The 21,842-nt window shown below is 38.8% G+C and overlaps 1 protein-coding gene across 4 annotated transcripts in view; it reads right to left on the minus strand.

The window, feature by feature from the left end:
- ANO4 (anoctamin 4) overlaps positions 1–21,842 on the minus strand; it is a 359,351-nt gene that overhangs the window by 159,666 nt on the left and 177,843 nt on the right. For 2 of the 4 annotated variants that reach the window (XM_019732194.3, XM_074326212.2), the window contains 2 exons: positions 13,013–13,117; positions 3,027–3,163 (listed from right to left, as the gene is read on the minus strand). In XM_019732194.3, coding sequence (XP_019587753.2) covers positions 3,027–3,163; positions 13,013–13,117 — 242 coding nt within the window. The remainder of the gene's footprint in view (positions 1–3,026; positions 3,164–13,012; positions 13,118–21,842) is intronic. The other 2 variants (XM_019732195.3, XM_074326210.2) reach the window with 1 other exon arrangement.

Below are 21,842 nucleotides of genomic sequence, written 5' to 3' on the forward strand. Positions count from 1 at the left end.
TGTTAATTTTCCATTCCATTAAAAAACAATGGAGTTGGTAACCTACAATTAGGTTGCGACCCTAATTTGAAAAATCCCTTGTAAAAGACTTATTGGGATTATCACTTTGTGAGTTATATAAATGTCTACCCACTATGTTGTTTTATACACCTGAAACAAATAAAAAAATATTTTTTTCTTGCAAAAAAGAAAAATACCATCCTAGCTAATAAGATAGATGGTGGTTCAAAGTGTTCATTCCTTATTATGCTTCAGAACTGACATATAAATTGAAAATATTATTTTGCAGTTATTACATATATACAAGTTAAATACCAAAAACAGTAGTTGTAATTTCCATCCAGGCTCCATGGGCTTGCTGTAATCACGTACAGCCCTGAAAGACGCCACGTATGGGCTGCCAGGCTGACAGATTTCAAAAACATGTCTGTAAACTAGCAAGTAGAAATGGGGAAGCTATTTTTTCTCCAGGCGACAGTATACATCAGTTTCCAAATATTAGTATGGAGAAGGCCAACATGCCAGCCCACCAAGGCCATTGCTAGAATCCATATTCTTGCACATAAGTGCTGTGCATGCAGCCTCATCTGGAAGGAACATTTCAGCCAGAAGGCATGGAAATACCCTTGTCCCATACTCAGTGTAGACATCTACAATTGATGACCCATTCTCACCGGCTATTTTTTGCCTTTGGCGTTCAGAGGTACTCAGAAGTCTACCCAAGTAAACACTGTCGTAACAACTATTGGCCAAGCCAGGGAACTATCCTATTTATGTAGCACACGAGCACCTGCCTGCAAGGCTTCAGCTAAGGCATCAGGAGGAGGGTTAGCAAAGCCCTGACCCTCCTGAGGCTGTTTCCTCATCTGTAAGTTAAGGGGATGAGACTAGTTGCTTTTTGAGGTACCTTTCAAGACCTCTCATTTATATCACATCATGGCATTCATAATATCTGTGTGAATGGATGACAAAATAACATGGACAGTAGTGTATGGTGTTTGTAGGGAGAGATCTGGGAAGCTTAGGAGAAGAAAACCTGTTCTAATATGTCATCCTTTCAATGGCTAACTGGCTCTGGAATAGTAAAAACATTAGGAATATGCAGTAAATAAATGACTCTTATTTTGTGTTCCTATCACCTATACCCAGTGCATATACAAAGGAGATATTAAACTCCACTGAGACACCACCTAAGCAAAAGTGAATGCCGCTAACAAAATAGTTCTTTTCCCAAAATGAGCAGATAGGTCTATTTACAATTACAATGAGTTTCCAGATTACAGAGGCAAATGGAACTCAGAGATGCTTGAAACAACACCGTCTACTAAGGGCTGATCCATTCTGTGTCACTGTTCTAGGTGCTGGGGGATTTATACAAGGAACTCCATCCTTGTAAAGCTTACTTTATACTACCGTGTTTCCCCAAAAATAAGACCTAGCTGAACCATCAGCTCTAATGCATCTTTTGGAGCAAAAATTAATATAAGATCTGGTCTTATTTTAATATAACACTGGGTATAATATAATATAATATAATATAATATAATATAACATAAAATAACCGGGTCTCATATTAATTTTTGCTCCAAAAGATGCATTAGAGCTGATGGTCCTGCTAGGTCTTATTTTCGGGGAAACACGGTAGCTACTAACACCAAGAATGTCAATTATCTTAAAATAACAGGTTGTTTTAAGAATCTTCCTTTATATAAACAGAATGTCTTTAGGTATAAGATGGGAAGTGCATGGACCTCTGACAGTTTGTTTTGAGCCTACGTAGAGTTGGGACCCCTGAAGTATACAAGACCATGGGGCTATCAGGAATGTAAGACCTGCCCCCTTGTTTTCTAGGAACCTACAGTTCAATGATATGATTACATTAAACGGTCCGTTGAAATATGCTTTACAGGTTCTGCCTGGATCAAGATTTGTGTTTTTCAGTATGGAGGTTCCTCAAAAAATTAAAAATAGAACTACCATATGACCCAGCAATTCCACTACTGTGTATTTATCCAAAGAAATCTAAAACACTAATTCGAAAAGGTATGTGCATCTTTATGTTCATTGCAGCATTATTTACAATAGCCAAGGTATGGAAGCAACCTAAGTGTCCATCAATAGACAACTGGATAAAGAAGATGTGGTACATGTATAAAATGGAATATTACTCGACCATAAAAAAGAATGAAATCTTACCATTTGCAACAACATGGATAGATCTAGAGGCTATTATGTAAGTGAAATAAGTCAGACTGAGAAATACCATGTGATCTCATTTACATGAGTATGTGAAATCTAAAGAACAAGATAAATGAACAATAAAACGGACTCATAAAGAGAAAGAACTGATGGTTGCCAAAAGGGAGAGGGGTTGGAGCTGAGCGAAAAAGGTAAAGGAATTAAGAGGTACAAATTGGTAGTTACAAAATAGTCAGGGGAATGTAAAGTACAGCCTTGGGAATATAGTCAATAATATTGTAAAAACTATATATAGTGCCCAGTGGGTATTAGACTAATCAGGGGAATCGTTTGTAAATTATATAAATGTCTAATGACTATGCTGTACACCTAAAACTAATATAAATTTTGAATGTCAAAAAAAACACACAGGAAATATCATTGAATTTAAATGAGCACAAATAAAACTAACAATTGGCTATCCATTTGAAAAAAAGAAGAATAGGATAGAAATGCTTAATAGAGTACAAATTGAAGACAAAAATTAAATGTAATATTTATTCAGTAGATTTTTACTGAACACCAAATATGTTAACAATAGACATTATTATGCAGACTGGATATTTTTTAATTTGTATTATTACTATGTTGTTATCTACTTTATTAAATCATTTTATTAAATGCATCTAAACTTAAAAAAAAGAAAAAAACATGTTTAACTATGAGTCACATTAATGGATTTGGTTGCTAAGTTACCAAATAAAAAGCAAATAAATGTCAGTTTACATAAGACTAAAAAATAAAAAATAAATAAAAAATTGTGTTTTTCTAAGAAATCACACTCTTACCTCTCCCCCTGCTTCCAATCTGCTGGCATCATCGGAAGTACTGGTCAGATTTCCAGGGTGAAGGAGAGAATCATCATCTTTGCAAGGACTGTTGACAGCTTCTAATTCATCAAAAAGAATATTGACATCCTTGGCCACTAGAACAAAAGTAAATACATTACAAGTGGGATTAAGGATTTGCGATCTTAAACGCTACACTGAAAAAGAATACATCTCCCTTTGGCTTCATATTTTTTTCATTGTTTCAGTAACACCTTGAATGACAGGTATTTATTTCCTAAGAGAAAAGGATGCCAGATATATAACATGCCTGACCAAACAGTGTCTTTATTAGGTGAGATTAAGGACAATGCAATGCAAAGTAAAGTACCTTCATAACATAAACATAATTTGCATTCCATGATAACAGGAGGTGTTGTGCTTAGCTTTCATTCACTTAATTGTTTAGCATAAGGCACTATCATTTATGACTTCTAAGAACTCATTCTCTGTGTTGGAGACGACCTATACTTTTTAATTTTTTTTTTCATTTAAGTGCCACACAACTTGTTAAGTAAACCCATACATGTGCCACTTGTGTGGTTCACTAAGAACTGTGATTTTACTCCTCCTTTGTTACTTAGAGCCTAATAAAGAAAACCCAATGCAGGAATAAAGCATGCAGTCAGACTTTTTGTCTTTCTTCTCCTCTCATCATGAATTGAAATCATGAAGTGAGCCACTCAGGGCTCTCTCAAAAGACTGCTGATGCCAACATGTCAATACATAAAGCACTGTACATCAGAGTTCCAAATACAGAATACCATGTTCAAATTCACAGTGCCTTGCAGCATACCAGAAGGTCAAGTTGAACACTAGTGGATGACAAACGTTAATGCCAGGTACAGGTCCCGTCTTTATCAACTAGAATTATGGACGAACACTGAAGTTCACTTTTTCCTTTGATGCTTTAAAAGGCTAGGTATGTTTAACCTGTCAGAAGCCAATACACAGAATAATTCACAGGAGACTGGGTTCTATTTACCCAAGCATATGAAAGACTACTCATTCTTTCATTCAAAAAACCTTTAGAGGCATGCACACCATGTGTCACATACAGAGCTGTGTGATGGCCATACCTTGGTGAATAAAAGTGCTATGTCTTCCTGCCCTTGTGGTAATAAGTAAACAAAACAAATAATCAAAGAAATGGAAAGTGAGGTGAGTGCTATAAAGAAAAGAACAGTCTGGATATACAGAGACAGGAGAGAACATATTTAGATGAGGCAACCAGGATCTTAAAGCTATATCCAAGTGTGTGATTTTAGGCAATTCATTTAACTTCAAGTGTTTCATCTGTAAAATAAAGCAGGCGTGGGAATAAAATTAACCTTTATTGCTTACTGTGATAGGCTGAATCATGGCTCCCAGAGGGGACCTCTTCCTGGAACATGTAAATACGTTAGCTTATATGGCGAAAGGGATTTTGTAGATGTGATTAAGTCAAAACTTTGACAATGGGGAGATTATTCAAGATCATCTGAGTGGGCCAATGTAATTACAAGGGAGGCAGGAGAGCCAGAATCAAAGAGAGACTGGAATATGCTATGCTGCTGGCTTTGGAAAAGGAGGATAGGGCCACCAGACGAGGAGTGCGGGAGGCCTCTAGAAGATAGAAAAGGCAAGGAAGTCGATTCTCCCTAGAACCTCCAGAGGGAGTCTCGCTAACACCTTGATGACTTCTGACCTCCAGAAGTGTAAGATAATAAATTGTGTTGCTTTACGTGACTCAATTTGTGGTAGTTTGTTACAGCAGCAAAATAAAACTAATATACTTACTATAGGTTTTGAAACTCGGAGGCTACAAAGTAAAAACATCATGGTCCTTTCATCCAACTAAGGTTTAGGAGCCCCCACTGTGCACCAGGCACTCAAGGATTGGTTCTAATATTTTGGGGATGAAGTGCTGTATGTTCAGTAAATTCAGACAACCTCCCTGACCACTCTATGTCAAGAAGCTCCCCCTCACCCAATTATTCTCCAACTCCTCTTGCTGCTCACTAATCTTTCACAGCCCTTATCAAGCTCTGTATTGTTCATTGTGTTTCTCTGTTCACTTGTGTACTGGATATTTACTCTGTTAGAATATAAGTTCTCACCAGGCAGGAACCTTGTCTGTCTTGACTGGTGTACAGAGGTCCTAGCATGGAGGAAGCCCTCAACACATATCTGTTGAACGACAGAGTGATGACCTCAAGGCAGTCACGGCGCCATGACGTCTGAGAGCCTCCTTTTCTCCAACATTCTATGGCTCTAGGACCTTGCACATACATTTCTCCTAACTTGATTCTTATTCACAAGCCAGGAGCTCCACAGTGTCAAGTAGATACTGATTACATTTTCAAGTAGATAGTAATTAAATTGGCTAGATTTGAACAACTGGACAAAGTATGATGTTAACAAAGTAAGAAGACCTGCTTACTACTCCAAATGCTTAGCTGTGTGAATCTGTGCACCCATTTCCTCACTGGTGAAACAGATATAGAAGGAAAGTTCTCTCTTAGGGTGGCTGAAAGGATTATATGAGATGAATTACATATTAGCAGGGTGGCTGACACAGAGCAGATCTGCAAGCAATGTCGGTTTGTCGATTAGACTCAGGGACCTTAAGTTAGCAGTCTAGCCTTATTAATACAAGAAGGCAGAGGGGCATTTATAAGTTGTAATTGTTGCTATGGAGGATGGATTGGCATGAGATGTGGGTTAAAGGGGGAAGCTAAAGAGGACATTGACGTTCATGTCTAGGTAACTGGCTCAGATGAGAAGACAGACACTCCATGAGAACTGCCCCTATGCTTTTGCTATGGACAGACCACCACCAGATCGTCTTCTGCCAGGATCACTTTCTTGTGTTCTCAACTGGGACCAAACTGTAACCCTGGAGACCTCTGGCATTGTCTGGAGACATTTTTGATTTTCAGGGGCAGTGCTAATAGTATCTAGTGGGTAGAGGCCAGGGATGCTGCTAAACATCCTACAATGCGCAGAACAGCCTTTACAACACCGAGTTATCCAGCCCAAAATGTAAACAGCACTAAGGTTGAGAAATTCTGCTCTACATTAAACGCCCAACTATTTGATTCGAGAGGAACCAGATAACGTGGGAAAAGGGAGAGAAGCCCTTTCTTCCCCTTACTTTTGCCCAGCAGAATTGCTGTCTGGGATTCCTGAATGCTCAAGAGAAATTTGTCACCCCAATAAATTAAAAAGAGAGAGAAAGAGAGAAATCAGTACGGGATGGCAATCTGATTTTCAGAGAATACATTTTAGCTAGGAAGGCACCATTATCACCTGCCGGCCTCTCAAGATATTTCACAGTGATTAGAAATGCTGAACTGTCAGGAATCCTCAGAAAGAAGACTGTTGAACATAGAAACTCTCCACAGACAGAAGAAATATGTGCCCTTCATCAATATTTCACCATTGTTACTGATCTATGAGCTTTCACTCTGAGGTAAATTTTATAAATGAAGTACAATATCCTTCGATGAACACTTACATCATGTGCTTTCTTTACTAGTTACAGGTGTACAAAACAGCATAATGATTAGACGTTTACACTCCTCACAAAGTGATAGCCCGACCAAGTCTACTACCTGTCAGACACCGTCCATAGCTATCAAAATACTACTGACTATATTCCCTATGCTGTACTTTACATTCCATGACTCTATATTTTCTTTTTCCTTTTTCTTAACATTTTTTAAATTAGTTTCAGGTGCACAAAACAATGTAATAGTTAGACATTTATCATGTATATTTTCTTTAAACAGAAAATAATCACCAACTTCTGAAGTTAACCAATTATTAAACATCTATTTATTCAACACATATTTATCATGTGCCTACCATGGCCAGACACTATGCTGGGCTAGGAACTGGGGCTCAAGTAATGAACACGACAGACATGGGCCCCGTCCTCATAGAGCTCACTTTCCAGCGGAGATGGGAGCGGGGCCTCTCTATGTGTGGGCAGGAATATACTCTACGTCCAAACAAGGTAACTTTGTTAATGGATCCCATGACCTCTCACGTACTTTTTTTCTCAAGTGAAAGTATGTTTGATAAGCATCTGCCTAAAACAATTCTGCTATTAATTTCATAAATAAGAAAATAAGACAAAATGTTCTTAGGAGTCATTAAGAATGACCAGAGGCAATATTGTATCATAGTTACAAATCTGTGCTTTCTAATCCCCTCCCCTTTTCCCTCATCACCACTCCCCTCCCATCTAGCCTGACCACTGCACTGTACACATGAAGCTGAAGCTGAATAATATTATATGCCAACTATAATTGAATATATATGTATATAGTCATGGCATATACAGTTCAGCATAGGAAATAGAGTCAATGGAATTGTAATAGATATGTACGATGTCAGGGGGGCAGTAGGTTGGGGGAGGAGGGTTGCCACTTTGTGGGGGGGGTGAAATTCTGGCTATTGCATTGTTTTGTGCAACTGAAACTAATTTTGTTAAAAATGTAAATGTAAAAAAAGAAAAGAAAAGAAAAGAATGACCAGAGGGAGAAAGAATGCAGAAATTCCTGTGCAACCCAAATAATGGACCTGCATTGCATGCAGACTCAGGAAGGGCTGTATGAACAGAACCAGGCAGCTACCATAAGATTGAGACCATGCATTTGGAAAAGCAAGAGAGATACCCAAATGATTTTCTTTTGCAAAGAAAAGCAGGCATTCAGCCTAAAACGACCTGGGGGGAAAAACAGCAGGAGCTCACTTATAACAACTGAACAAAGGTCAAGAAACTAACAGCTACAGAGTCTGAGTAAATCACCAAACTCAGCACAGCAAAGAGATTTCTAAGGGATGGCTCCCTACACTATTGCAGAGAAGTCAGAGGGCCAGGAAACAGGCAGGTCCTGACATTCTTTATGTGATGAGAAGGCAAATCTACTGCATAGTACTGAATCTACTTATCAAATATTTGCATTCATTTCAATGATTCCTTCAGTGAACATCATCATTCATGCTCTAGAGAAAGACCACAAATATACTGCAAGGGCTCAAACAAATAAACAAATAAACGAGCAAACAAATTCTCTTCTGCCATTTGTTCACTGAACCAACATTTAGTTTAGGTGCTCGAGACATTAACATAACCAAGACAGGAGTTGGAAGCCTCCTACTTCCAGAGAAGAGGATAAAATCAAGGAATCAATGTTATAAAGGCAATGAAAGAAAAAAAGTAAGTATTTTTCAGAAATTGTCTAAAAGAAAATAAGGAACAAATACAAAAAAAAATCAAATAGTTTGACTCACTGCTCTTTTCGTTAATTCTCTATTTTCCAAATGCAGCAGAACAACTCCACCTTGGTATTACAGGAAAGAAGCGCTTTAATCTCAGTATTTTTCTGATGCAGAGAAAATAAAATGAAATTATAGGGCACTGAAGACATGAGAGAGCTGAGCAGCATAATCTCAGTATCTATATTTGTTCTCCAGAGTGCCAGTTCATTATACTATTTTTGTCCTGAGTTCTACATTATTACATCTGATACTCAGAATTCTGAAGGTATTGCATATTGACCTCAAAGCCTCATTAGAAAATGAAAAAAAAAAAAAAAAGGAGACCTTCAAGAATAATTTAGAATGCCAAAAAAAAAAAAATTATTTACATCTCCACCTGAACACCTTACCTGGCTGTTTTATAACAAGTTCACCTCTACGTCTTGGGTCCCATTCAGGTGAAGGCTCAAGGGAGCTCCAAAATTGACACAGGGGCTAGCAAATAGGAGGTACTCAGTGTCCATTTAAAAGTTATTTGTAAGAGTATATCAATTGTTATCTTTCCCTATTTTAATTATCTTAGTGAGATTATTCAAAAGAACCGGTTTCTCTCTTAGGCTCAGATGCTAAATTAGAAGGAAGTAAGAATAGACTACAGTTTATTGAGAGCCCACTGTGCGTTAAGAATTGTTAGGTCTGGTTTCTCCTTTCATCCTCAGAACACCTTATGGGACAGGTATTATGAGAAAGAAGCCAGGTCCAGAGATGCTAAGTATGGCCACACAGCTAGGAAGTGACAGAGATGAATTCTAACCCCATTCTGTCTCTCAAATCCATGCTATTTCTAGCTGGCTTCTTTATTGTTGTTGTTGTTTTTGTTGTTGTTGTTGGAAAGCATTCTACTGTTCTTTAATCGCGTGAGGCTTTCGAGAACAGGAAGTCATTTAACCACCAAACAATTATCTTGTCACAGTTCTAACAACATTTATCTGAATACAGCTAGATTCTACATCTATAGCACTACAGGTCTGACACTTTTTAAAATTTAAAAAAATGCGTCAAATTAAATGTTTTCAAACATTCAGAGAAAGACACAGATTCGGCACAGCTTTGAGCACCTTAGGCTAGGATTTTAAAAACCAAACAGTACTTAGCATTTATAGGATAATACTAGCAAGCCCGGCACTCCCTAGATGTTCATTACTCTTCAAATGAATCTGGTAACATCCCTAAGGCAGAGACTGCCTAGTTTACCAATAAGGGAAAAAAAAAAAAAAAAAAAAAAGAAGAGGGACTACTTTAGAACACTCAAAATAAATAAAGTACTTGGAAAGGACATAAATCCTTACTTAGCTGGGTTTATTCCTTTTCAATAGGCCAGTAGTTTTTAAAGTATGTTCCCTGGAACCCCAGAATCCTTTTGGGAACTCCAGAGGCCATGGAGAGGGCAAAGGAAAAACTGAGTGGGCAAAGCCCTACACCTTCTACCCCTCCCTACTCCAAACAGTTCAGTTATCTATTTTCAATATTGCGAGTATATGTAAAAATGTATTTGGGGAAAAAAACAGTGTATTATGGTAACTATTAAATGGTTATGTTAACATATCCCCAAAACACTGGGGTAAGAAAACTACAGTCCTCAATGATACAGATTGGCACATTTTTTCCTGTCATGGAAAGTTTACTTGAAATACTTGGACAGTCAAAGTATCCCTTTGAAAAAAAAACAAACAAAAAAAGTCCCAAGATTTAAAAAATATATGTGGTCATTAAAAAAAAATAATAATTCCATTGACATTTCCTGGCTCAGCAATGCTGTTTGTTAGACACAGCATCCATGATGGCATGGGGTGCCCAGAGGATGCTCTGCAGTGGGGCCAACATCATTACCTTGTTCCTGGGACAGCATGTTTCTTAGGAAGACCTTCTCTGACTACTTAACACTCCATTCCAAAGAAAGGACAGGCACCTCCATTATTTCTGTTAGGTTGGTGCAAAAGGAATTGTAGTTTAAAAGGTTAACAATTGCAAAATCCGCAACTACTTTTGTCCCAACCTAACATATAACAAGGCAGATCCTAGGAATGATGTGATATTTAGAGAACTGTGTACCTAATTCAAGCTTTGCTCCATAACCTTGGTTACCTTTTCACAACCTGAAATGAAGTCAGTGGTGTTCGGTATCAAATGTCCTCAAAGTCCACTGACCATATAATTTTCCTTTCTCTGCAAGGAACATGAGCTTTGGGTTCAGACAAGCCTGGGTTCACATGCTAAACCTCCTACTTACTAGCCATTAGACTGGGTTATTTGACTTCTTCAAGCTTTTGTTTCTTTGTTTTAAGTGGAGATGATACAATTTGCCGTACAGAGGCACGGTGGCAGCCAACACTTAGGACAGCACTTACCATGTGCCAAGCACAACACTAAATTTACACAGATTTACTGCAACTCTCTCTCTCTTACAAATGTGGAAATTAAGGCAAAGAGAATTTAACACTAAAGAAAATATTAATAATATAGGTAAAAAGGTGAACCGCAGAGTGGCCAGATAAGATTACTAGTTTAATGTATGTCAGCCCCTCTCTCTCATCTTCTCCTTTGAAACAGCATGAGCATACAGATTAAAAATAAAATAAAATAAAATAAAATTGGAAATCAGGGCTCAAGAAACTGGATTCAAGGTGACTCACTTGATGTCCCTGAGAAATGACTCAGTCTCCCCAGCCACAGAACCACAGAGTACCACCGAGGGAGGAACAGCTATTCTGATTATGTAGGCACATGTGCAAGCAAAAAGGTCAGACTATCGGATAACAACTATCCAATAATCCTCCAACCCCCGAGTTCTCATTTCAAACACTCTGTTCTTTGCTCTTGCCTCATTTGAACCTAATGGACTATAACACAACAGTGTCTGCTGGGTATGAACACCATTCAAGAGTCCCACAGTCTAGATCTGCATATGCTGGGGAGTCAAGAAAAGAAAAACTATTACCAGAGGGTAAGGGGGGAGGGGGTTGGTAGATGAAGGTAAAAGGGATCAAATATATGATGATGGAAGGAGAACTGACTCTGGGTGGTGAACACAAAATGTGATCTATAGATGATGTATTACCTAATTGTACACTTGAAACCTATGCAACTTTGCTAACTATTATTACCCCAATAAACTTTAATTAAAAAAACAACAACAAATGTGTCTTTACTAAGCTATGCAAACAACAATTACTATAAAAATAGTTTCATGAACATCTCGTTCATTATGATATAAGTTCACTTAGCTCTAAAAGAATTTAAGTTCATTTCCTGTACTTGCATATGGCAGAAGCCAACTTTTATCATTTACTAAATTTTTTTAAAAATCCTATCAACACTGTATAATCTATCATCTTTCAAATCAAATGAAGTAATTACATAATTTTATAACTTATCATGAAAAGTTATTTTCTCTCCAATGTCTATTAACTTGATTTTTATTCTCCTGGGGAAATTTTTTTCTCTTCTATTCATTAAACTAATCTGAAGGGATTGCCCAACCAGAACAAATAGCTGGTCCTTTTATATTCTTCATTAAAAATAGTTCTCTCAGAATAAGCCTCACCTTCTTCAATTTTAGAATCTCTCACCTCAGTGTATATAAACCCTATACTGAGCACATTCATAAAGGAATTAAATGAAGGGTAGGAGACCCCCCCATTTTAATCTGGTTTCCACTATTTATCATATTATCTTGGTACTTAACTTCTCCCACCCTAGTTGTCCTACCTATGAAGTGGAGATATTAATTATCTCATAAGGTCAAGAGGGAAGTATAATGATACAAGGGGATCACTATTATAAGAATGCTTAAAATTGCTCGTTAAAAAATTCATAGGAAAGTGCAATGTCACAAAATTAAACATAGCAAAAACACTGCAGTGGTTCTTTATGCAATGTTCTTCAGATCCAACCCTTCAAATGCAACATTACATAATACTATTCAATATTAAAAGAGGAGCATCATTATCTAGAATTAGAGCTCTGATAACAAAACACAAATGTAAGTGGCTTAGTATGTGATACTGTGCTACCCATCCTTAATGCTTAATCTGCAACTTGAGTAAATGTATTGATTATGATAAAAGCCTTGGTGAAAACTAGAAAACACAAATACAGTAGTATAAGAAGAGTAAACCTTGATTAATCAAAATGCTTAGGAAGAGGGGTTCACTTGTAAATCACAGCCCATCATTGATTATTCCAAATACCCGTTTTTGGAGAATAAACTCCTGATTTCGGCTTATTTATCAACACTTACTTCCTACTATTTACATTTGAACAAAGGAAAAATATTCTGATTTTGTAAAGATTTTTCTTTCATTATGATCAATCAAGTAATCTAAAAAATTATAATACCTACTAATTTAGTAAATATTATCGCATATTAAATTTACATAATTTATAATTTCACTACAGTTTTCCATCAGGCTTCTTCAAAGACCCCAAAATTATGTGGTTCAGTTTCACAAATTAAACCCACATTTCACTAACCATCTTTTCTGGTCTCAAAATTATTTTAACTGGTATCTTTTTTTTTAAGACATCATTGTATTTTTTTAAAGCTTGGCATCCAAGATTTCTAGTTTTGGTACCCCTCCCAAGTATTATAATAGTTTCTCCTTTCACGGTGAATTTAAAATTTGAGTGAAACTTACTTTCTTGTATTGCATTAAGAATCTCTGAAAAGTCCACATCACTCTTTGGGCCGTCAGGTAGTATTTGCATATCCAGCTGGTAGCCTTGCAAATCCACACCTCCTTCTAGAGAAATGAAAGATATTCATGGAGTTTGCACTGGTTATCAGAGAGCCCAGCATTAAAAGGAGAAGCAACGTTAAAATCTAAAATGAATAGCCAGCTGGTTTGCCAATGATCTTCCCTCTTGGATAAATGACTCTTTAAAAAAAGAAAAATATTATCAGCCATTTGCTTCTTATGGGACCTAAAAGGTTTAACTGCATTTCCAATGCAAATATAAAGCAACTGCTTTATTGCAATACCATATTCTTTACAGTATTTACTGATGATTTCCTAAGTGAAGACTATAACATGGTAGCCTGCACCCAAGAATATTTAAAATTATTTTCAGCTTCTACATGGCTAATAAGTGAAATTCAACACAAACACTTTATGACATCTTCTTTAAAACAATAATTCATTTGTAGAAAAGAATTTAATATTCTTGATATCACAGGAAAAAAAAAGGTATCACTTTTTCCTCTCACAGCTGGACTTCCCTTCTATATCACGCATTTTTTCAATGATATCAGAATACTGTCATTTATTCTATAAAGTAACTAAGCTTTTTGTATTAGTTTTTTTCTGATGTATTTTGGTGTATTCTAAAGAAAGAGGATTTTTGTGCTGCTCCACCCACCTTTATTTAAGGAAGTCAAAGAAATCAAGACATCAAAAAGTAACATTATCGTGAACAATAAGAAACCTCCGAATACTTCTTAAAGTACCAGTAAGAACATCTCCAATCGAGGAGTCTGGAAGGGCTAAAAGCCAGTGCTAAAATACACAAATAGCCTGATGAATATGTTGACGCACGCCCTAACTTCCAATATTTTTGTAGAAACAATTGTTTTATAAGCCCAGGGATTATTCTGAGCCTTGAATAAAATTTCAGTTCTGTCCCTAAGACTCAAGAGGAGTAAGCCACAGTCACTGCCACACAGGGACACGTATCCTAGGAGGGAAATGAACACAAGTAACTTAATATATTAGAAAGTGAGCTTGAAGAGGGCAGGGACTTTTGTCTGCATGCTAGAACCCAGCACTCAGAACAGTGCCAGCACACAGTAGGAGCTCAACAAATGTAGAGTGAACAAATGAATGAGGTTACGCAGTAATTATGAAACAAAGGCAGTAGGGCTATTAGTAAAGCTAAAGGCTCAAAATCTGGAGTCAGACCAGCGTTGAAATTCTTATGAGGTAACACTGAATCTCAATAGATCTTAGTTTCCTCATCTATAAAATAGGGGTGATAGTAACAGTCTCACAGAGTAGCCATGAGGACTACAGGAGATAATGCATGAAAAGCTCTTAGCTGTCACACAGCCAACACTCAGTAAATGGAAGCCATTATTATTACCATCCATAATTGTTGATTAGAACAAGACTGGCATGTGTATAAAAACTATCTAGCCTTTGAATAATGAGAAGAAAGCGATAAGTCAGTTCTGTGGGACTCTCAGGTACTGTAGACACAGCAGTGAACTTTTTAAATGCATACATGTAGTTGCCTCATTGCAGAGTCTGAAGTTCTCTGTGAGACTAAGCTTCTCAATGGGACAGAACAAAGATGCTTCCTGCTGGCCCCAAATTAAAATGGGTTATTTGCTTTCTTCCCCATGGCAGGCTACTTTGAATGGGTAGGGAAAAGTTCTGATGCTTTTCAAACTCGACTAAGGCTAGTCACCTTTGTTCTGCTCAATAACCAAAGATCTCACAATGGCAATGAAAAAAATAAAATAAAATAAACCACAAGAATAATCAATACCCCCCATAGGCCAGAACTGTGCTATGTACTCTATTATCTCTTAGTCTTTCATCTTGACAAGGAAGTGCAGTAAGTAGTAATTTGTCCAAAGTCACACAGCTACTAAGTTGTAAAAATATAATACCAATTCATGCTCTTAACTCGTCTTTAATACCACCCACAGCCTAACAGTCACAAATACAGGCTATTAGAAGTGAGAGAACTGGATTTACCAAAGTCCTATGTCCTAGTACTTCAGACCAAGACAAAATCCATTACATGACCTAAAAAGTAAATGACTTCCTAAATAGACTAATAAACAGAAGCCTAATTTATTTACCTTTTATTTGTCATAGTCAATAGTTCATAAATTCATGGACTAGTTATGACTACTAAATAACTACAATTTTAATAAAATTCCACAAATTTTTAATAAATTTCTTTTGTTAGAGGACATTATTAGAGCATAAGAAGTTTCAAAAGAAGCCACATAAGGAGGCATTCAGGTCATTAAAGTCTGTTTTTAAAGGATATTTAATGATATGGGAAATGCTTAAGATATAATGAAAAAGTGAGGAAAACAGATATTAGGAAACATAAATATATAGATATGTCTCAAGTATATTAAACACACACACCCTTTTTGAATCTTTTTTTTTTTAAAAGACAAATATTCAAATGGATACAGAAGTTATCTCTCAGCTGTGAAATTATGGGTATATTTTTGTTATATTCTTTACCTTTTCTTTGTTTTTCACAATAACCATAAAATATTTTTATAATTTCAAAGTCATTTAAAAATTCAGATTCTGGCAGTGGAGAATATTAAGTACTTAGAGTTGAGAATTCAAGACAAAGATTACAGATGTTAAACCATTAAGGAACTAATTTAATATAAGATTTTTTACATTAATGTAATTCTTAAAATGCATAATTCCAGGTCCAAATTGCAGCTCCAAATTGCAGACTGCAATGTTCTCTTCATGATAAACATTAAGATCACATTTAGAATCCCTTAAATAGAAGTTATTTTTCTTCCTGTGCTCCAGAAGAAATATAAAATATACTTTCATAAAGTATAATATAATGGCCTGGAATTTCTGGCAGTAAGTCATTCATTAAAGTCTAACATGACAAAGTAGGAGCTCGTGTAAAACAAGGACATTTGTAAACTTTCCTAAATGGAAAGTAACCTCTGTGTAAGGACATTCTCAAATGAATCTTTCAACGTGACAATCTTCACCTTTAGCACTTACCGCCCAAATGAAAACGACTAAATTATTTCAATATACAAAAGGCTGTATGTTTACTTTGGACTTTTGATGATTATTTATTAATAGTTTTGATGTGATTTCTAAAACAGAGAAGTGGAGTTCTTCCTATAGTCACGGATGTCTCTTCTTTGAGTCAAAACACACAACTCTGAAAAACTAGGTGTGGGGGCGGAGCCCCAGAGAGTAGTTTCCAGGCTCTCGGCCTCACATAGACAGGTGCTGGCTCAGGTAGTAAATGGCCAACTGTGATTGCATGGCCATCAGCTGTGGCTAGTTGGCCGTCAGCTGTAACCAGTGAGCCATTGGCCACTAATATAACTGCTGTGGCTACGGAGAGGAGGGAGAGAGGAGAGAAGAGAAAGAGAAGAATGGGGGCTAGCAAGAAGATGGCGGCTGGGCTGGCAAGCATGGATGGCGGTTTGCGGACAGTGTGAATCCAGCCTCCAGTGAGAGTATAGTGCCGCCAGAGAGAATATAGTGGTATGACTCCCCTACCTATGGCTCCTTGTGTGTTCCTTTTTGGCCTCACCATGTCCTGCGTTCTTGTATGGGGAGCGGGAGCAGAGACCCCGCAGGCCTCCCTGCACGACAAATGGCGCAGCGAGCAGGGTCCCCAGCATGACACATGGCGTAGTCGGCAGGATATGGTGCCGGTCAAAGCTCTCCGAAGGACGGTGGAGCAGTTTGTGTGTGTGAACACCCAGTCTGAGGAAGACCAGGAGGAGCAGCTGCCGGAGAGCTGGACCCCCGTGGAGGGGTGGGAGGACGTGGACGGTTCTCCCACCAGCACAGGAAAAGCCATGCAGCTGCTGCAGAGATGGAGCCCCGTGGAGAGGTGGAAAGATGTGGACGGTTCCCCAACCAGCACAGGCCGGAGAAAGCAAAGGTCGTTGCAGCCCTGTGGGCCGGGGAAGTTCCTGCTCAGGCAGCCCGGATGCAGGACTTATAGTCCCAGGAGGTAACGCTTGCTGAGTCCTCCGTGGGAGATGAGGGTGAGGTCACGGTCGTCCCTCACTCCCAGGACAGCCCTGGCGAATGACTATGGACTATGGGGAATTGCCTTCCATCCCTAATTTAATGGACCGCTTGACTGTTTGTTTGGGAATTGTTGTTAGTGGAACTGGGGGATATTTGCTTTTGTCTCTTGACTGGCCGCCATTGAGAATATGTAAGCACCTTGATTGTGAGTCGCTGATGTTCCAGCAGGGTACCCTGAGAGGCACAGAGAGAGTGGCAGTGCGCTGAGAGGTCTGGCTGAGCCCTGAAGATACCCTGGCTGTGCCCAGGAAGTCGGGCTGTTCCCAGAGAGAGTAGTAGAGCCCTGAAGGTACCCTGGCTGTGCCCAGGAAGTCGGGCTGTTCCCAGAGAGAGTAGTAGAGCCCTGAAGGTACCCTGGCTGTGCCCAGGAAGTCGGGCTGTTCCCAGAGAGAGTAGTAGAGCCCTGAAGGTACCCTGGCTGTGCCCAGGAAGTCGGGCTGTTCCCAGAGAGAGTGGCAGTGCCCTGAGAGCCCTGGCTGTGTCCAGGAAGTGTGGCTGTGCCCACAGAGAGTGGCAGTGCCCTGAAAGCCCTGGCTGTGTCCAGGAAGTGTGGCTGTTCCCAGAGAAAGTGGCAGTGCCCTGAGAAATCCTAGCTGTGCCCGGGGAAACTAGTGGTACCCTAAGAAGTCCAGGAAGTCTGGCTGTGCCCAGAAGCACTGGTGGTGCCCTGAGAAACCCTGGCTGTGTCCGGGAAGACAGGTGGTACCCTAAGAAGTCCAGGAAGTCTGGCAGTGCCCAGGAGTACTGGTGGTGCCCTGAGAAACCCTGGCTGTGTCCGGGAAGACAGGTGGTACCCTAAGAAGTCCAGGAAGTCTGGCTGTGCCCAGGAGTACTGGTAGTGCCCTGAGAAACCCTGGCTGTGTCCGGGAAGACAGGTGGTACCCTAAGAAGTCCAGGAAGTCTGGCAGTGCCCAGGAGTACTGGTGGTGCCCTGAGAAACCCTGGCTGTGTCCGGGAAGACAGGTGGTACCCTAAGAAGTCCAGGAAGTCTGGCCGTGCCCAGAAGCACTGGTGGTGCCCTGAGAAACCCTGGCTGTGCCCAGAGAGCCTGGCTGTGTCCAGGATACTGCATTCACCCCCAGGCTCCTCGCACAGGTCCCCTCGCGGAAGACGCTTGTTGCGTAGATTGTGAGGCGAGAGCCTGTAGGGGTGGAGTGTGGGGGCGGAGCCCCAGAGAGTAGTTTCCAGGCTCTCGGCCTCACATAGACAGGTGCTGGCTCAGGTAGTAAATGGCCAACTGTGATTGCATGGCCATCAGCTGTGGCTAGTTGGCCGTCAGCTGTAACCAGTGAGCCATTGGCCACTAATATAACTGCTGTGGCTACGGAGAGGAGGGAGAGAGGAGAGAAGAGAAAGAGAAGAATGGGGGCTAGCAAGAAGATGGCGGCTGGGCTGGCAAGCATGGATGGCGGTTTGCGGACAGTGTGAATCCAGCCTCCAGTGAGAGTATAGTGCCGCCAGAGAGAATATAGTGGTATGACTCCCCTACCTATGGCTCCTTGTGTGTTCCTTTTTGGCCTCACCATGTCCTGCGTTCTTGTATGGGGAGCGGGAGCAGAGACCCCGCAGGCCTCCCTGCACGACAAATGGCGCAGCGAGCAGGGTCCCCCGCATGACACTAGGCCAGACGGTGAAGATGTCATGTTTTCAAACTGAAGAATCTTTAAAATAAAATATAACTCCACTCGGCCTCAGTAATTGACATGCAGCTAAGCACAATCCCAAGGAAACTAAACAAATAAGTCACATCAAACAGGAAAGCTAAAAGATCCTTAATGAGGTCAAGAACATACTGAACAATTTTTAAGAATCAGTAATAGTTACAAAATTCATGTGACCCCCAAATTTGCCTTTAGCTTTTCTCCCACTTGACTGACAGGGATGTTTAGACTCAAATCTTAATTGTGATTCTATGGTATGAGTAAAGTTGAAAGTAGTTTCAATAAAAAGTAACCTTGATAACAGCATTTACATGTAATAAAAGTTCTTCAGCTGAGTAAACAATATTTTACAAACTCATTTTAGATTTGTATCTAGCTTACATGGATTTTAGCTAAATGCTTATGTACAAAAGGAACCAAAGAAGCAAGTTCCAAACATGAGTTTCTTCGTTGGCAAATATGTCAGTGTCTCTCCCATCCCATCTCTGTCTATAGAAATCCTTTTCTACTTTTAAGGCCCATCCTAAATGCTCTGCTTGATCTTAAGAAGTAAATACCATTATCCACCCACCGACCCCTTATAGCTATCTGTAGTTTATCTTTTCTATGGTCCATATTTTCCATCAAAAATAAGGTAGGTTTTTCTGTTGTTGTTGAGCTGTGAAAATAAAATAAAATAAGGTAGGTAAAGTATCTAGCACAGTGTGGAGTAGACAGCAACAAAATGTGAGTTCCTCTTCCTTCCCATCTAGATCTCTTCGTGATCTCCAGCACCCTCAACTAGACTGTAATGTGATGGAGGCCTGGGACCAAACCGCATCCACCGTTTTAGCTCCTACAGAACCTAAAACAAGGCCTTGAAAAAAAATAGTTGCTCAGTTTATGCTCTCATATTGCATTTTCAGTTAATGCTCTCATATTGCATTTTCACATTATTAGTTACAGTAATGGATACAGACTAAGAAAATGTCCCAATCTTCCCTCATACTCCACCATTTTTAGGCATCTTGATAGGTTATCTGTAGGCGACCACAAAAGATACATTTGAGGTCATACATTTGCTCTTTTTTGTAAAATCTTTTTAAATACATAACTTTGCTAACAATTGTCATCCCAATAAATTTTAATTTGAAAAAAAAGAGAAAAGAAAAAAATTTTTCGCAAATAATAAAGAAAATCTTAAAGTACCAAACGACTTAAAATGAAAATCAACAGTTGCCAAACCCCACACTTTTCTCAACCCCAGTTCCAGTCCCCCAGTACAACCCCTTTTAAGAGTTTGTGTTTTTACTTCTTTTGGATACGTTGTGTGTGTAATTGTGCTGTTTCTTGATCAATTTTATATATTATTGTTTTCTGCTATGCTACAAGACAACGTAACTTATATTACTGTTGCTTTCCCTTGCCCTCCACCCACCCATCAAATCACTATTCTTAGTTATTCTATTATATTGCCTCAGTTTAGTAACTTTAAATAAATTACTTAAAATTCAATTTCTTGTTCAATCAAATATAGACAGTTCTTATATTTACAAATTAATACAAAGTGGTACAAAATGCAGATTTTGACACTACACTGACCTGGATTTGAATTCTATTTGTATATGACCCTGAGTCATTAAATAAGCCTCATTTTTCTCATTTATAAAATGAAAAACAAATTTTTTGTGGCTCTATTAAAAATTACAGACAATTATTTACATACTTGTAAATAACTTGGCTCACAGTATTAGATCATCAGGACTCACTAAAAATTTTATGTGACATATTCTTTCTCTGCACAATGAGGGCCAATTCCAGGCCTAGGGCCTAGACTAAATCAAAACAATTCAATAAAAACATCCTGTAATTTGTACCTGGAATGGTTAGTCCATATTTAAACAGAAGCGTGACAAGTCAAATTTTACCTTCCCCATGGAACACAAAAGATGGAGGACTCTGTAAAGTAGGCTTAAGAGGACAAATAGTATTTTCCATGATTTCTTCATAATAAACAATGCTAAAACTGAACTTCTGTCTATATTCTATTTATCTTCTGCAAATAAAAATTGGTAGCTCCTGTCCTGAGAGGACAGTCAATCCCCAAAAGCAGCATTTTTTTACAGAACAGAAAACAGTGATATTTCAAAACTTGATATAAATATCTAAAATAAATCCTCACATGTAATATTTTTAGACTTAATGGGTTGGAAAGACACCATTTTTGAAATTGGAAGTTTGTTTTCAATTCCCAGTATGGAATTCAGTGTGTTTCTATGACAGTGTTAAGATGGAAAACAGTAGTAAGAAGGGAGGGAGGTATAGTCTGTCTTCTTTACAGACTTTCCCTCTAACAGCCAGTGTCCAGGATAAATCTGTTAAGAAAAATGAAACTAAATTCCGTTCTTCTGGAGGATCTGAAATTGAAAACCCTAGATTTACAGGTGGGATATTCCCCTAGTTCTGGAAAAACTTTCCATCTCTCTTTCTTAATTTCATTTATAGGGCTTACCAAAATCTATTTAGGGTTCCATATGCTAAAAAGACTTCACAATAGAGGATGCTTCATAAATGCTATTGTAAGAAGACACGCCAATCACACTCTTTTATATTAGGGTTGTGTAACAATAAATGTAGTGATATGGCATGATCATTCTTCTATAGAAGAAAGCTCAGCTTTGTAACAGTAGGAATAAATAGATGGGTTCACCCACACTAGACACTACAAAAGCTAAAGATCTTCCAAATTAACACTGAGGAGTTCTAAAAACCCAATTCTGGACTGGGCCCTGACTGGACAACCACATTTGGCTAATAGCGGGCGGATGTTCCTCAGGTCTAAAATGGAAATAATCCCACTGCTTCAGCCAGTAATGGCTGATCTTCAACAGAATTGCTTCCATGTTTCCCAGGATTGGCAAGATAGTCATCTCCTGAATTATACTGCATCGCTGCACTTAGAGTTCCAAGGAGAGCCTGGCGGTCTGAGCTGCAAAGCTCCAAATGGCAGGAAGTATTTGTATGTCATCTAGGCAGTGCTCTGCGGGGGT

The sequence above is a fragment of the Rhinolophus sinicus genome, chromosome 1 (genome assembly GCF_057876585.1).
Source record: "Rhinolophus sinicus isolate RSI-liver-muscle chromosome 1, RSI-T2T, whole genome shotgun sequence".
Lineage (NCBI taxonomy): Eukaryota > Metazoa > Chordata > Mammalia > Chiroptera > Rhinolophidae > Rhinolophus > Rhinolophus sinicus.